The sequence below is a fragment of the Lutjanus erythropterus genome, chromosome 15 (genome assembly GCF_056507025.1).
Source record: "Lutjanus erythropterus isolate fLutEry1 chromosome 15, fLutEry1.hap2, whole genome shotgun sequence".
NCBI lineage: Eukaryota > Metazoa > Chordata > Actinopteri > Lutjaniformes > Lutjanidae > Lutjanus > Lutjanus erythropterus.
In genome coordinates this window covers 22,771,257-22,788,341 of record NC_139331.1, presented here as the reverse complement: position 1 = coordinate 22,788,341, position 17,085 = coordinate 22,771,257, and the positions used below count along the sequence as shown (strand labels likewise).

Genomic DNA, 17,085 nt, shown 5'->3' with positions numbered 1-17,085 from the left:
ATACAGTGTGTGAGCCTGTTTGAGGCAGCAGAATCAAAAACACAGATTTTCTCCTCAACTTCAGCAGGTCACAGCGCCTCCTTCTGGCTACATTCATACTAGCTTTGGCTCCCCTTTTCCTCCCTCCGTCTCTGCTTCGCTCTCCGGCGTCTCTCTGTGTGTCAGTGTGCCTGTGGGCTCCTCGGCTATGCTAAATGCTCCATTCTCCTCACTCCCAAGACAAGAGCTAATCTGTGAAATTATTTATCTTCCTGTGTATTTTAAGCATTGAGAGGATACATTATTAATCGCCCCCACACTTTACAGTATCTACGCTGGCTGCGAAAGGGCTCTCGGAGCAACCTTTCCCACTTCCACATCCCATGTTTTTATGTGTGCATAGGCTGGATTAAATATGATGATATTAATCTTGATTTAATTCCCATAGATCGACACTACTAGGATGTATGCATGACTAGAATCTGCCGCTGTACATGAAAGATAGAAAAAGGAGAGCAGATGAATGCCTCAGACTGGGAGATGAAAGCAATTGAATGGGTTAATCTCGGTACTTGACCACCAGCCCGCTAGCCCTGCTGCGTTAGCCACAAGCTAACCTTTCCGCCCCTTCACTCACACACACACACACACCCCAAACCCCTCAGCACACAGTAGACTGTTTATGCCTCTCGCTGGTGTGTTTGAAGCCCACATCTGAGCATTTTTGGAAGACGTGGAAAGGAGGGCTGAAGTGTGGAGGGACTGGGGAAAAAGACGGAGTGAGGATGGTGTCAAGAGCCTGGAGACATTCCCCCCCTTTTCCCGTTTTGTGCTTTCATTGCGTGCCGGGAAAAATTTTTTAGGTACGTCAGGAGTGTTTTTTTTTTTTTTCCTCTTTCCTCTACTCTTATTCTCTGTTTTGTCCTGGAGGAGAGTAACTGTCAAGAACACTAAAGAGCAGAATCCCTGGATATACTGCCAGCGGATGAGAAACACAAGCGAGAGAGAGACAGAGAGGAGAGAGTAGGATGGAGGAAAAGGGGAAGGCACTGCTGTTCTGAGAGGAGGAGGGAGGTTTGCAGGAGATGACGAGAGAGGATGACAGAGAGGATGAGATCTCGAGAGATTAAGAGAGACAGAGTTGGAGAGAGCAAAAAGGAGCTGCAACAGAAAAACAGTAAGACCGACATAAAGAGTGGAGAAGAAAGAAAGAGAAACAGGAGGAAAACAGAAACAAGGACAGTGGAGAGAATAAGAGACGGAGAGTGAGAAAAGAAATGGACATTTACATTTTAGACGTATCTTAAAACACTTCTCCAGGACAACAGGAGGACAAGAAACCAGACACGAGTTCAAAAGTTTTAAAGTTTTTATATCATACAGAACTACGGACCAGCTGACAGTGTGTGGAAGATAGCTGTTATCTAAATATATGTATCTGTATATCTTTTAATCTTGTTACCTAAACAGGGAGGAAATTGATCCTGTATTAAAATATTCTATACACTAGGCTGATCTACATGTTTTTACAGGTTACCAAGCAACATCTTTTAACCATCATCAAAAGGGCTTTTCACACTGCTAACCCAGGTTAAGGGGGCAGTCAGCCCCAGGCTAGGAAAGATTGCATACTGTCACGATCTTGGCACACTCCAAAGTGAGCTAACCCCGACTTTAGCCTGGGGATTGACGGTCCCGCTCCGGAGCAGGGTTAGGCCAGATGTTGCAGGATCATCCCCTGAAAATTGATTAAACCTAGGACTAAAAGGTGCCAGGGTGAACAGGGATAAAAGACTAAACGGGTAGTCAGAAAATTCTAAAATGTTCACATCGGTTCCTGATAAATGGACGTTTACACCAGAGGTAGTAGAAGTGCAATGATCTGGGCTTATCCCGACCCTGGGCTAAAAGTCAGGGAACACAAACTTTTCATTCAAAGTCATGATGTGACTGAAAACTCAGATCTCATCACAACATGAACAGATAGATAGATATATTAAATACCAAAAGTATGTAAAGCTGTGATGGAATTGTTCACTATCTGAGCAGCATATGCAGAGCGTGTTTTATCTGCAGTTTAAATGAGGTCAAAGAGACAAAACGAGCAGCTAAAGGATACACAGCCGACACTCTGACATAAGGGGCTTCGTCTGGCTGGCTCAGCTGGACTTCCCCGTTATCTTTATGACAGGAGATCATCGTAATAAAAGCCTGCGATGGGCGGCTTGTGCCGTTAACTTTAACTGGAGGTTGATGAGGGAGACACTAATATGGCAGCAGATGGGGGAGAGGTGGCGTAATTGATTAAAAGAAATACTAAAATCGATCAGGAGAAGCGGGAGCGTAACGAGACAGAGACAGATGTGCAGGTCAGCACAGCAGAGAGGGAGACAGATGGAGGGGGAGAAGGAGACAGCAGCGGGTAGACATACGCACACACACACACAAAGTAAACACAAACTCACACGTGCACTCTGCATCTACATGCCTGTATAGATATAAATACATCATAACACACACAGATCTATGCTCTGTGCACAGACATCATCAATTAGTCATTCAAATTAATTTACACCTTCAAATCCAAACACACACTGCATTGCACTGCACACACTGCCCATACAAACACACACACAGATGATGGCTGCATGTAGATACATTTCCATATCACAAATAATGTGCAGGCCTAACATGTCTAATGTGAAGTTGACCTTTACATTACGAGTCATGTTATTAGCACAACGCTAAGCTAACGTGGTCCGTACAAAGAGGTACATGGCTTTGTTTTAAATTACTCCTTTTCAGTTCAGTTTCTTGCATTGAAATCACTTTCACTGTCAAACAGATTGAGGACTGAAACTACACTAAATGATCTTTCAAGTGTTCTGACATTTATTAACCAAAGTTTATCCAACGATAAGCAAGAATCTACATGTTAGAAATGGCATAACAGTGAGAATATGGTGGAAAATGTTTTGTTTAAAAATGTCTTTAAGTTAAATATATACAAATACAATACATACATAATTTGACAAGTTGTGCCTGGAGATGATGCATGCCAACCTGTTCACAACACACTATAAAACTAATTTTAAAATAAATAAAACTTTTAAATTCAACATTTTAAGAAATATTCAAATTAAAAAATGTGGACATGACCAATGGTAGCTAGGGGCCTAAAGGAAACAATAAACTGGATGATAAGTCCAAATTTATTCAATTTAAACACTGTTTTTTATTGAGAACATTACATTACGGTATTCAGGTGGTTAATGTTTTGGCAGAGAGATGATTTAATCTCCTATGATAACTGAGTTTAACATGTAACCACTATCATGTTCAGTTTCTTATTCTTATAACAAAGCAAACGTCATAAAAATTGGTCCAGAATTATGTGAATAACAGTAATTTTTGCTGTGAACCTCTTTTGTCAACATCTCTTATTGTTTAATAGTGAACCTTGAATGCTCTGATATGGCAACTGCATAGACAAATAGCAGAGTGGTGGCATAGTGAACAATACTGGGATTTATTCATCTTGTATTGTGCCAAACGTTCGTGGATAAGAACACATCAGGTATCGAATTAATCGGCAGATGCTCTGGTTTCATGTGAAACAAAACTTTTCTATGGATGTCAGCTGTTGAACAAGCCTAGACCCTACAGACGTGACGCCCGTACAGGAGTAAGAAATCAGCAGTCGGTATAAAACAGAGCAGTCAATGAAGTAAGTTTTTCTTTTTTTTTTTCAGAAATTCTGAATCACTGCAACCACAAAAAGTTCTTGAGCATATGGTCATAAATGTGCACAAAAAATATTAGGCAGATGTGTCCAGTAGTATGCAAGATTAGCTGCGGACAGTTGCTCCAGCCCCCTTGGTCCTCCACACATGCACACACACACGACCTGTCGCATGATCTCCCCCAGGCTTACATCAGGTGGAGATGAGTTTCCCGCATTTAACCTCCTTATCATTTGCTGGTCTGGTGAATCTGTTTCTCAGCATAACATCAACAGGAGAAGCACTGATGTTGTTACAGCTGTTTGCAGCACTTCCTACCTGGGAGCCTTTCTTGCTTCCTGGTAAGTTAATGATGAGCGTCTTCCCTCGGATACCACACACAGGTCTGTAACACACGAACAAACGGAGGAGGGGAAAGTTAATATAAATACTGAGGAGGAAAGTCCGTTAGCACTTGATTATGGTGACATATGGTTCTTGCTCCACCTTAAAGCCTTACTTAAGTGTTTCACAGCCCACTGTGCTTTATCACAGGTGATGAATTAACATTTTATCTTACATGAAAAGGTGGGTTGGTCCTCTTTAAGCGACAGAAAGGAGTCGAACCGTACATTATTGATCTGCAAAGCTTCACTGGAATGTCTGAATACAGAATAATGTGAGGTCACAGGACATTTTAACTTGTACTGTTCCTGCTGAGCTAAAAAAAACAGCCCTTAAAGGTATAATTTGGATTATTTGAAGTGGGGTTGTAAGAGGTACTCATCAATAGTCAATATATTACCTACAGTAGACGCCAGCTGACACATCTCCAGTTTGGAGAAGCAGAGAGGAGAACTGGCATGGAAGCCAAGCAATGCACTGCTGTGGACAGGGTCAGCAGCAAAATGTATTTTAGCCTTCTAAAAAAATCAATATCAGCTTAAGTGTACGCTATCAGCACTTAACCTTGCTGGCAGTCAGCCTTTTCCAACAGGAAACCACCATTATGTAAGCCAAATATCTCTCTCTCTCTCTCTCTCTCTCTCTCTCTCTCTCTCGCTCAACCAAACTCCATGGGTGAAATCAGTATTTTTCCCCGACAGAACACGGGAGTTGCTGGTCATCTCTGTGCCTTTTTCTATTATACTGTTTCTACACAAAAATTAGTGCAAATATACAGTTTGTTTTTTTTAAATAAATGCAGCTAAACCCCCTAAAAGTAGGTGATCAACCCTTTTCTCATTGCCAGTAGATGAATTTGCCCCTCTGTTTTTTTAGGTCTGCTGGAAAGCTGAGACTCAGTTCATGTCTGTGCAGGTGAGCAGAGCAAGAGGTTTTTAAAAGTCAGCTCTCAGTACTGTGCAGCTTCTCTAACTGAATCTCTGTGGTTTGAAGTTTAGTTTCTCTCCTGTGTCTCTGTTGTTTTAGGTTTCTGCTTTATTTTACTGTTTTATTATTGCTTACAGCTATACATTAGTTAGTTAGTTAGGTAGTGCTAAAGAAAACCCATCATTTCCTGATCTTGCTGCTTCATAATAAAAGCTTTTAGCTAACAAAACAACAGGGAACATTTATTGTGAAGAATTTATAAGAATAAAAATGTTAATCCACCATTTAGATGCTCAACTAAAGATGAGCGCTTCATCAGAAAATACACGCCTTCAATCAGGTGCTGGGATGATGCATCCAGTCAAACAGAGTCAAACCCAGCAGCATGAGTGTATGAAAATGGAGCAAAAGAGGTGACAAGCATTCAGCGCCTCTGCCAAAAATAGATGGAAATTAGCGTGTCCGACTGGGTGTCATGTTTCCATCTCTGCCAGTCGGAGCTGGGGCCGATAAATACACCCGACTGCTTCAGGGTCACTGGAACTGGGACTACATGCCGACTGTACCCTTTCTCATCACACAAAAGCCAGATGTTAGTGGGAGTTAGTTTATTTTTTCTTCAGTGTAAAAGGAGCTTGTGCAACTTCACCACATTCACACAATAACACAAACTAACGGATTGAGACAGTGGTGGACCAGAAATTCCTGTGTTCTGTGGGGTAAAATTACTGCTTTTGCCAAAGGAGTCTGGTTGCTTTGGAGAGCGTGATACTTGGCTCATATAATGGCAGTTTCCCATAGGAAAAGGCTGTCTAATGGAAAGGTATAGTGGTGAAAATACAGTGTGCACTTAAACTAATCCCCCTTGATTCTTTTTTTCAGTTGGCTAAAATAGATTTTGCAGCTGATCCTGTCCACTGCAGTACATTGTTTAGTTTCCTCCTCCAGCCCTCCTGTTTCTGCAAACTGCAGGTGTGCTGTCAGCCACTGACTGCAGGTAATACACTGACACTGACTGGACATGTGCCTCATACAACCCCACTTCAAAAATCTGAACTATTCCTTTAAATGCTCCTTGCAAATGGAATGACTTACAAAAAAACATGCAAACTGTGTGTTGTTGTGAACACAATTAAATCTAACATAAATTAAGAGTGTTTTGGTTGTGTCGTTCGTGAGAGAGTGCGTGTCTGACCTGGAGAGCATGCCTAGTGGTGTGACGTTGAGGGATCCCATCAGCATTGCCAGAGACATCCCTGGAGCCTCGCGCTCTATCACCTCCTTAGTGGCCTGAGGAGAAGAGAGATGAAGAGGAGGGTCATTAGTCTGATCATAGTCGAACCAAGCACGTTCCTCACGCTTATAAAAGTTACTATACTGAAATGATCAAAGAAAAATCTATGCTTCCAACCATTTCAGGGATGCTTCAGTTAGGGGGAAATGTTGTTAAGTATGGGGCAGTTGAAAGCAGATTTCGTAACGGTTGCGGGACACAGAGGAAAAAGTTCATTTTTACTTTAATAAAGCAGATAGGGGTAACTGACACAGTAAAACAGGGTATCTGTGATTTCAGAAAGCCACATTTAAATTTAGTTTAAATTTTGAAGCCTTCGCATTATGCTGCTAGCATAAAAAGGGACCGATTTACGGATTAAACTGAAATAAAGATGTTATAACTTCACTTTTACTGATCTAATAAAGCTGATTAAAGTTGTGACACTATAAATGTCGATATAAAAGAAGAGAACAACAGGACATTCATTGGGTCCTGCAGCATGTTCTAAAGCGAATATGGTTACAAGAATGATGTGCTTTCAATATTGTATCTCTCTTTTGGATGACACGTCTCCACTTCCTCACACTGGACAAAAACTTTTAGTGATTTTTGCTGTTTGGCCCATGTTCCATCTAACATGGAGGGGGCAGAGTTTATGGCCTGTGCAACAGCCAGCTACCAGGGGCGATCAAGATGTTTTAGCTAATATAGTGTGAAGTCAGTAGTTGTATACTTAAATATAGTAAAAAAAAAAAAAAAAAAAGATGCTTTAACATTTGCCTCATTAAACTAAGATTGCACACACCCAATTCCCAAAAAGTTGTACTCAAACTAAATAAAATAAAAATGCGTGATTTGCAAAAAATTTTTTGGCCTATTTGACCTGTATTTAACTGAATATAATATAATATAAGGGCATGTTCCAACTTAAACTCTGATTAACTTGAATTTAATGCATTTTTGAAATGTGTTGCAGGGATCAGATTCAGAACGAGTGTATATTTACAAAAAACAATAAATTTTACCAGTTTTAACATTAAATATCTTGTCTTTGTACTGTGTTCAATTGAACATGAGATAAAAAGGATTTGAATATGATTGAATTCTGTTTTACAAAGCGTCACAACTTTTTTGGAATTGGGGTTTGGGTTTCTATCTTCAAGTTTAACTCTAACTTACATTTTGCCACATGTCAAAATGACAACATTTGTGTATTTAGTCAAGGCTGAAATCCAGAGGGGTTTACAACGACTACATTTAGAGAAAACAGAGAAAACAATGGAACACTGAAGTTCTGCACCAACATCATTACACTACATCGGCCCTTAAGAATAATATCTCATTGAAAAATCTTGTTGAAGTCTTGGTAAAGAGATAAAGCTGTAACACCTGAATGCACTTCTTGTCTCAAAACATCTGGAATGCCCTTCAAGTATTGATTTACAATCCCTCTTGCACAATCCATGCCTCAGCTGTCTGAGGGCTGAAAAATCCTTATCTGACCCGTCTCCTCCCCATCTACACTACAGTACATCCCCCATTAGCAATCAGGATTGATTCAATCTCTCAAATCAATGCAGGAATATGTCTTTCTCTTGGTCCATCGGAGCAATTGGTCCTGCAGCCTGGGATTCTACAGAAAAATTGATTATTTATCATATTTTCAACATAGTGTGTGAATTCTGTGTCGTTAAATCCAGCAGGAATAGATGCGGTTTCCAGGGTGGTGGTTTCTGCCAGTTTCACTATCTTTGCAGGGACATGTGCAACGAATGCATTTGTTTGTGAGTTTGAGAGTGCGTATACATTCGCGGGACTGCGGTTGATGCGGCACGTTCTTGACAGATAGATAGCGGAGAAGATAGTGGCTTCTCCTCCAGCTGTGTGTGTTGGGTGCCCTTGAGTTGAGTGACACTTCAAACGCACCATTAGCGAGGGAGAGGGTAGAGAAAAGACTTCAAAGAGAGAGGAGCCACTGATGAGCATCGTGGGCTTGGACTCAGGAGAGGAGAGGAGACAGAGGGAGGGGAAAAAGAGACGAGGAGAAGGGAAAGGGTGTGGGAGGGACTGGGGAGGGGTGAGGCAGAAAGAGGAGGGAGGGGTGAAGCAGGATTTATACCTCATCATACAAAGTCAGTGATTGGAAGAAAAGGAGGATGGGTTTGTTTGACTCAACAGGCAATCAGAAGAGGTGTAATAGACATACTGTATGTTTTAGGCAATAGTTCTGTCTTACTGCAGGTTCAAGGGGAAAAAAATAAGTGAGATAGATCTGAGACAAAACTGACAGAAGGGCGGGACTGAAAGGAAAAGGTCCATCTGCTACTTCAGCACCACGGACAGCGCCAGATAACCACGTTACACTAAATTTCTGAACTTATCCAAACCTCAGACAGACAAAGGATCAATTAGTCAGGTAGACAAGATGATGACAAAATATGATCATAAAAATACTTCTCTGGGGAAGCACAGGTTTTTGTTTCTCTGCAAGCACGCTACACTCATGTAAAAGGATGTATGAACTGGTATTATTCAGATTTAAAATAAATGTTTTATTCTCCACCAGTGCCCTGACCAAATGTATGGACTTTTTAAAAGTAAAGTTTTGTCTGCTCACTTTAACCCCAACCCTTCCTAATGTACTTGCAATAAGAAAATCGATTAACAGAGAATACTTCCTTTCCATGGTGACTAACAGGAAGAGATAAAACCCCAGCCAATGCCTTAATGTAGTTTTACATGAGGTGCAACGTGAACGTCTAATCAAAACAAACCTTGGTAAGAGAAAGTTGGCAAGAAACTTTTAAAACCATCCTGAACTTACATTAGAAAGACTTACAAAGCAATGCAGACATTTTTCACATTGTTTCAACTTCCATATTTTCACAGCATTTATGTTGTACTACCTACTGAACACCAAAATATCAGCTGCAAACATCCTGAAAAACATGTGGCCAGTAAAATGGGTCTTAGGATGGAGCAAGAAAGCCTGATCTCATTCAGTTATGAGACATGAGATGAAAATGAAACGAGATGTGGGGTAGAAACAGTGATGGAAAGTAACTTAATACATTGGTGCTGCATTTGGAGGTACTTGAACTCCACTTCACTTCAGTATTTCCTGTTTATTTTACTTTATATGTCTACTCCTCTACATTTTACAGGAAAAGATTGTATTTTTAACTCCACTGCATTTATTTGAATCCTTTTAAACAGATATCTGCATAATCATCATCAGATGGCAGTCGGCTTGTGGGACTCAAAGTGCCAAAAAATAGATTTTAAAAACTTAACAGCAGTGGGGAACTACTAAGAATAGGAACTACTTTCTTTATTTTGAGTAGAAATAAATTAGTTTCAGTAGATTCTACTGCAGAAATAAAGTGGTTCCTACATGAAACTGCTCACAATAAGTGTGTTTATGAACTGTTTTTTGGTGCCTTGAACACTACAAACCAAGTTTCATCTATCGCCATTATATTCAAGAAAAGGCAGTCATCTCTACAGCCAGTATCTCCAAAAATCAGCAACTCAGCAAAACTATTTAGATAGATGAATAACACTACAGGCAAGAGGAAAATATGTACTTTTGATCTTGGATGGAACTTCCCCTTTAAGGTCTTGATAAAAAAGAAACTCATCACATGTCAGCTGGTTATGTCGCTGCAAAGAGAGTGAAACCGGCAAAAACACAACCTGTATCCTTTCTGGTGTGTGTGTTCCAGCTCACTGAACATTAAACTGTGTAACTGAACGAGAAAAACACATATTTCTGTATTGATTCAAGATTAAATCAATCCTGATTGTTAATGTAGACAGAGAGGCACTGTAAATTACAGCAACAAGTAGTACTTGCTGTAATAGAAAAATATACAATACAATGAGTACACAAAGAGCTCTAAATCTCAGAAATGTGATCTTTTAGTTTGTCCTTCTTTCAGCTGGAACAGAATACAGTCATGTGTGTCTTGTACAGCCTTCAAACACACAGAGACAGACAGAGAGATATCTTTGTCTCCAGCACACACGGTTGAATCAGATAGCAGGTATTATCAGTGACTACAGTGTCTACGTGTCTTCCCTCTTCCAGGAAGGCTGCTGTCTACCGTGATTGATGAGGACCAATGATACTGCTGAGAACCACAGCTCAGCCGCTGCCGAATTGCTTGCTTGCGTGTGTGTGTATACGTGTGTGTGGGTGGTTGAGTGCGTGCAAGAGAAGTACAGCAGCGTAAATACAAAAAATGTTTCTAATCTAAAAATTGTGTGAGAAAGACCAAATGTAAATTCTTGCATGAGTGCACAGCAGTACATATACTACATTCACAGTACAGTAACCTGTGTATATGTCTGCTGAGTGTGTGTATTCATATAAAGTGGGTACAAAAAGTCTTCATACACTTTAAAACTTTCTATTTTATCCATTCTGACACAAAGTTGTATCTGACATGGTGACCAGAAATATTAAGAAAAATATATATGAGCACAGGTACATTAAATCACTTTGTGAAGCCTGTAATGACATGTCAGTGTATGTTAATGTATCCCAGAATTTCCCCTATTACTGAATATGACATGATGATGGCAGGCAAATGTCAAACCTGAAGGTATAGTTCAGATTATTTGAATAGTACATGCTGATCGACATGCCCCTGTTTGGAGAAGCAGAGAGGAGTAGCAGTCGGGAAGCTGCTAACAAACAAACAAACCAAAAAAAAATCAATATCAGCTTAAGTGTACGCTAAATATAAAATATTTTTACTGCTTTCCCATGCTGTCATACAGCTTTTTCTGATTGGAAATCACCACCAAATATTGTTCTTCACAAAACCACCAGACAAAAAAAATAACAACTCCTGTGTTGCGTGAAGTAAAATGACTATTTTCTTCTTATGGAGGTTGCTTTAGGAGAGAGCGATATTTGACTTATATAATGAGAGTTTTCCATCAGAAAAGGCAGTGAAAATATTTTAAATAGAGCGCACAGTTAAAGTGATATTCATTTTGTCAGCTAGACCATTAAAAAAAAAAAAAGAAAGAAAGAAAGAAAATCTAAAATACGTTGACCCTGCTGCTGACCCCGCTCACAGGAGTTTAATGCTCAGTTTCCGTGCTGGTTCTCCTCTCTTTCTCCAAACTGAGGGCTTATCAGCTGCCATCTACTGTAAATAATACACTGACTATGGATAAATACCTCATACAACTCCACTTCAGATAATCCACACTTTTCCTCACAAACATGTGGTAATGTGTTTGTCCACAATTCTACTAGTTGAGATAATGTGTACACATCCCTTATAATCTGGGGCTAAAATCTGAAATATTTAGTTAATTTGATTCCAAGTATTAACTGCTAATTTCTTTTTTTTAAATGGAAATGATAATAAAGAAATTGTCAATCTGGTATTGATCATAACAGTATCCAGGTTTATGATCATCATCCAGCAGAGGTCTAATACACACTATTATTTAACACACAACGCTCCCATACTGACACCTGCCACCCATTATCTCTGAATCACTCGCTACATGATCCCTTTTTCCCAAAAAAGTGAGTCAACAAGGATCCAACTTCTGCCTCTTTATTTCCCATGTGACCACGGGGCTAATTACATCGCGTGTTAATCTGCGCTGCAACACACAGGTGCAATCAGCAATAACAGGCTGAGTTTCTCTGAATAAAGCAGCAACAGGAGAGATCGGCCTTTCAGCAAGGTTTCATTGTCAGACAAATACAATAAAATGTCTTTTACACATTAGGTATAATCATACCTCTATTGTAGTTGCATAACATCATTTCCCTTACGTGACCTCTTACAATGTTTCACTCCTACCTGTTGTTGATTCTTACGTAACATGTTTCTGATTATATTTAAAATCAGCTTTCATTGTTTGCTATAACTCCTTTAAGACAGATAAGCCAACACTTGAGCGTGTATTTATGCATTTCAGCAAACGAAAAACAAACCAACAAAACAAAAATCACAGTTATAATCTCACTGTTTTTTGTTCCAGTGCACCATCTATTAATCCTGCTACACTGTTAACTGTGTTTGCATGCAGGTGTACACAGCAGCCATTTTCCCCTGACGTCACACTCATGCTTGGAAGCTCAGATGTCGTCCTGCTGTGTCATATAAACTAAAAAATCTGTTGTATTTTCCTGTATTTTTGTGTCAGTTTTTCTTTATGTGGAAATGACAAATAAACAAACTTGACCTTGAGGCAAAACAAGACCAAAAAAAAAAAAAGCTTGAAAATTGTTGCTTATGGAGGGAAATGTGATCAACACATTTAAACCCACCTCTGGTGTGACGTCTCTCGGGGCGAAGCCGGTACCTCCGGTGGTTAGGATAAGGTTAAGTTCCTTTTCATCGCACCAGTCCACCAGAGTCTCCTGTTGTTTCACACACACACACACACACACACACATGCACGATTAATTACAATCATCATTCACTAAAGATAAAGAGACAGACAGATGGTGTACATAGATAAATTCAGTAGATAAACAGACAGATTGATAGATTACCTACCTTGATTTCGTCTATCTCATCTGGCACTATCTTGTAGGCCGAGATCATACCCCCCAACCTGAGAGAGGAAGAGAGTCATTAGATCACAGATACAGTTATTAACGTATTAGATTCCAGACAAGATACTTTATCGATCCCTGAAAGAAAATCCTCTTTTGTTTTGCTACCTTTCTACAAGGAGGTGAAAAAGGTCAGCTAAGGAACTGTGGACCGTGTCAGGAGTGATGTTTTTCCTTAACAGCCCTTTAGCAGAGGTGGAGAGCTTAAACTCAGGGTGATCACCTGACTAATTGCCCCACTGCCGCAAGTGTATCAGCAGGATAAGTAGCGGACCCAGGACATTGTGGGCTCACCTCTACCTTTCTAAGAGCAACAAAGCAGAAACAGATTCTAGTCAATTGGTTGATTGGTTGATCGTTGTGCTTTTGCCCAACCTACTTCTCATTGGTCGGACAGTCGCTGATGTTACTGTAATAAAGTGAGAAGCGCTTCTTAGTCCATCATTGTCCAGGGGTGGGACATATGCAGACCTGGTGTATGTTATGTTTGTGACAGGCTGTTTACTGCATGTCTGAGAGGCAGCACCAATTACTACAGAAGCTGAGTGGATAAAGTTTTTGATGACAACATCAGTGTGTACTGTAACATTAATGTTACTCCACTAGACTGCTTTTGTTGAGCTGGTTGGCCACTGTTCAGCTCGCTGATAGATGATGATCGATGATGAAGACAATTAAATAACAAGAGTAGCAGGTTGGACGCCAGTGTTCACACATAGACAGAGCTCCACAGTGTTGAGCAAAAAGTCTGGCTCTGCACACATCATTATGCTATATGGGAAAAAAACGCTTTGGCGTGTTTGTATTTCTCTAAACCAATCACAGTCATCTTGGGTGGCGATAAGCCCAGGATGCAGCAACGGTGTCCCTGCAAAACAGTGTTGGGGGGCACTTGTTTTGGTGGACCATGATGTGGGGAGGTGAGCCTCGGCGTTACAATGTCTAGATCACAGCAAAAGAAAAGGTAGCAGCTGCTAGCTTGTTTACATGCATACCATTAGTGACCCAGGTGCTAATTAGCCATTTTCAACATGTAGGTTGCGAGCTCGGAAGTTGTTGTTGTTTCCTGGGGACTTCCTGGGCAGATAGCGGATGCCGCCTGAAACAATTGTCCAATAGCAGGCTTATACCAACAGCGTAGGTCCGGTGAGTAAGACGAGGATGCCAGTACCTGTTTCTTCATGTACCTTTTTGTGGAGGTTTATTACTGCAGTGTGAGCTGCATTAGCGCTTAGCGTTGCTTGTATATGGAAGTGCGACCCATGTTGCCAGTGTGTGTGTTTGTGTTGCTGCTGAATATAACGCTACATAAAATGGTCGAACTGCAGGGATTCATGTGCTTTGCAATACTGTGTAACTTTCATTAGCTCTATCTAGATGAGCAGGTAGGGTGTACTCTGTGCACTGTGGCTGATCAGTTCATCTAGAGCATGGATCTACATGACCCCTACATGGTCCGCAGAGTTACTGCAGGGGTTGACAAACACTGACAAACCCATCAGTCACTGTGGCACCTACTCATAATCGTAAATTAATTAGCTATGTATTATTTGAACATATGGGCCAATTAACTGTATTAATATCCCAAGTATACAGACACACTTGTGAGCCACAGTGGATCATTTGGACCTTCACAAGACTCTGACCTACCCTCCACCTCAAAAAACTCCTGAGTACAGTGGGTGAGGTTAACGCATCTAACGTTAGCCATCCTGCTGACTTAGCAGCTACAGGTATGAAACAAGATGAAAGAAGGTTCAAAAGTGCAATATATGCAGTATGGGGTCCCTGCTTTGTCTTTCTATGTGCTAAGGGGTCCATAGCCTTGAAGACCCTAATCCAGAGATAATGTGCAGTTTTTTCCTCCACTGACCAGTCGATTGGTTGTAGAGTAAATCAGTCAACCACAATTTTATTTGCTTGACAGCCCTAGAAAGGCAGAAAATACCCCTGTAAAAAAGTCCCACATCCCAGACATGCGCCCCAAAGCTTGTAAATGTGGTGTTTGTCTGCCTGAAACAATGTCTGTTGTTCAGTTTCTGCTCTGACAGCAAACAAGACTTAAAAAGTAACCCTACATCTGTCATTTAAGAAAACGCAGACCTGTGAAAAACACTGATGTAGAGAAAATAGAACAGATGACAAAAAGACTTAGAAGATGTGGGAAAAGTGTGAGTGAACCAGATGAAATGAAGACAGCTGAGTGAAAAATACAGCAGCAAGTAAAGGAGGAGAGAGAGAATGCCCTTGAACATCCTCTCCTGAAAGGATTTTCCACAGGACGGCCCACTGAAGAGGGAGCTCTGACAAGGACAAAGCTGCTGCTGCTGCTGCTGTTGCTGCTGCTGCAGAACAGCGATCCACGGCGACCCCCTGTGGCCACGGCGGGTACGACACCCCAAAAAGAACAACCCCAGGCTCAAGGTGAAGGCTCTGCACAGACACCCCTTATGTAACCCTTTTCTTTTTTCAAGAAGCGCTATTTTTGGGAGACTACTGCATCATGTTTCCCCTCCGCGTCAGCCACTTAAACGCCATGATACCCTCCCTCAGACAAATACCCATGAACTCGCGGTTTCTCTCTGCCTCTCAGCCGCTTTTTATCCACATGGAAACTCTCACTCCGCACACGCCGAGTTACAAAGGATAAAATTTTGCACCCTGGAAATGCCATTCACCAAATCCATCGGCTCTGCTCAGTTTTCAAACTGTGCGACGGAGCAGCAGAAGCAAGACAACACAGAAATACCGCAGCAAAAGCATGCACGGAGCCGAAGCATGAAACTCAGAGGGAGGCTGTCTTCTCCTGACAAAAGAGGCAGAGAAGTCAGAAAGAATCATTTAAGAAGTGCTTTTTTTCATGAAACACTGCACATGTACAGCCACTCGGTGCATCCACTAACTTGCGCACACACACACACACACATATACAGACACACACACTCCCCTACTGACATTCCTGTGATAGCACGAGTGATTTACTTCTCTTGATGTGTTTGGGAGGGAGAGGAGGAGGAGGGGATTTTTGGCATCTCTGTATGTGTGTGCATGTGTGTGTGTGTATGATTGTATTCATGCATGTGCATTTGTCTGTTGATGTGTGTGTGTGTGTGTGTCTGTGTTACACCTCGGGAGAGTAAAGGAGCTGTCAGGACAAATCACCTCTCTCCCTCTCCTGGGGTTTTTATGCCTCTCTGTTTCAGCCCAAATGAAAATATGCTCAACACAAATAACTAGGGTTCCTTCCCACCGTTTCCTAGGCAACCCCTCCTGCCTGAAGCCTCTAGTTGCTGTGTTGTTCATCGTGAGAGAGTGTGTGTGAGAGTTTGTGTGTGCCGGTGAATGTTTGTGTTTGTTTGTGTTTTTTATTTTTTTATTTTTTGTAACTATCGGGGATGCCATTTCTGTGCAAATTAGGGAGCAATATGTTGTTGACTGGACAGTTTTGAGTGTGCTGTGTGTGTCTCTGCGTGTTGCATGAAATATCTTTAGGGCATGATGTGCTTTGTGTATTGATCTGTGCATGCATGTCCACATCAATAAACGCAAAATCTGTCTAGGGTTACAGATGTGTATGCATGCTTAGACAGTACACAACATGTGCGATATATATATATATATATGTATGTGAAGGAGTACATACATGTGTTTGAAAGTGTGTACAGTGTGTTCATGTATTCCAGTACCTGAGCTTTGTCTATGGCCTGGCTCAGGTTAAAAGAATTTGGCAAACGAAGTAGCAGGGGACTAATAAATTACACGGTATCAACTCGGTGCACAAGCTTGCATAATCGCAGATACCTGAACCAGCATTTTAGGCCAAATCAAAGACATTTCTGACCGGCATCTGTACTGAAACAACCTTATCAGGAAGCTTGTGGATGCATTTGTATTTATGAAGAGATAATATATGTGCTTGTGGGTATTTCTGTATTGAATTACATTAACACCACGCGTTCACACAGTGATGCAGAGCCCATATGTGTGTGTGTATCACTACAGACATATACATATGTGGCTCCACTTAAGTGAAGAATGTATTTGCAGTTTGTCAATTTTTGCTATACACACTACATTTGGGCAATATATGTGTGTGTATTTTTCTATCCGCATGTATGTTCAATATGGAAGTTTATGTATGTATCTTCAAAGGGATATATGTGTGTACATATAGTGAGTCT

General features: G+C 40.9%; 1 protein-coding gene across 9 annotated transcripts in view; it reads right to left on the bottom strand.

Annotated features, from left to right (window-relative positions):
• gphnb (gephyrin b) overlaps positions 1-17,085 on the bottom strand; it is a 144,871-nt gene that overhangs the window by 67,765 nt on the left and 60,021 nt on the right. For all 9 annotated transcript variants that reach the window (XM_084737143.1, XM_084737146.1, XM_084737140.1 and 6 more), the window contains exons 3-6: positions 12,846-12,903; positions 12,614-12,706; positions 6,229-6,323; positions 4,041-4,107 (exon numbers count right to left, since the gene is read on the bottom strand). In XM_084737143.1, the coding sequence (XP_084593269.1) occupies positions 4,041-4,107; positions 6,229-6,323; positions 12,614-12,706; positions 12,846-12,903 (313 nt within the window). The remainder of the gene's footprint in view (positions 1-4,040; positions 4,108-6,228; positions 6,324-12,613; positions 12,707-12,845; positions 12,904-17,085) is intronic.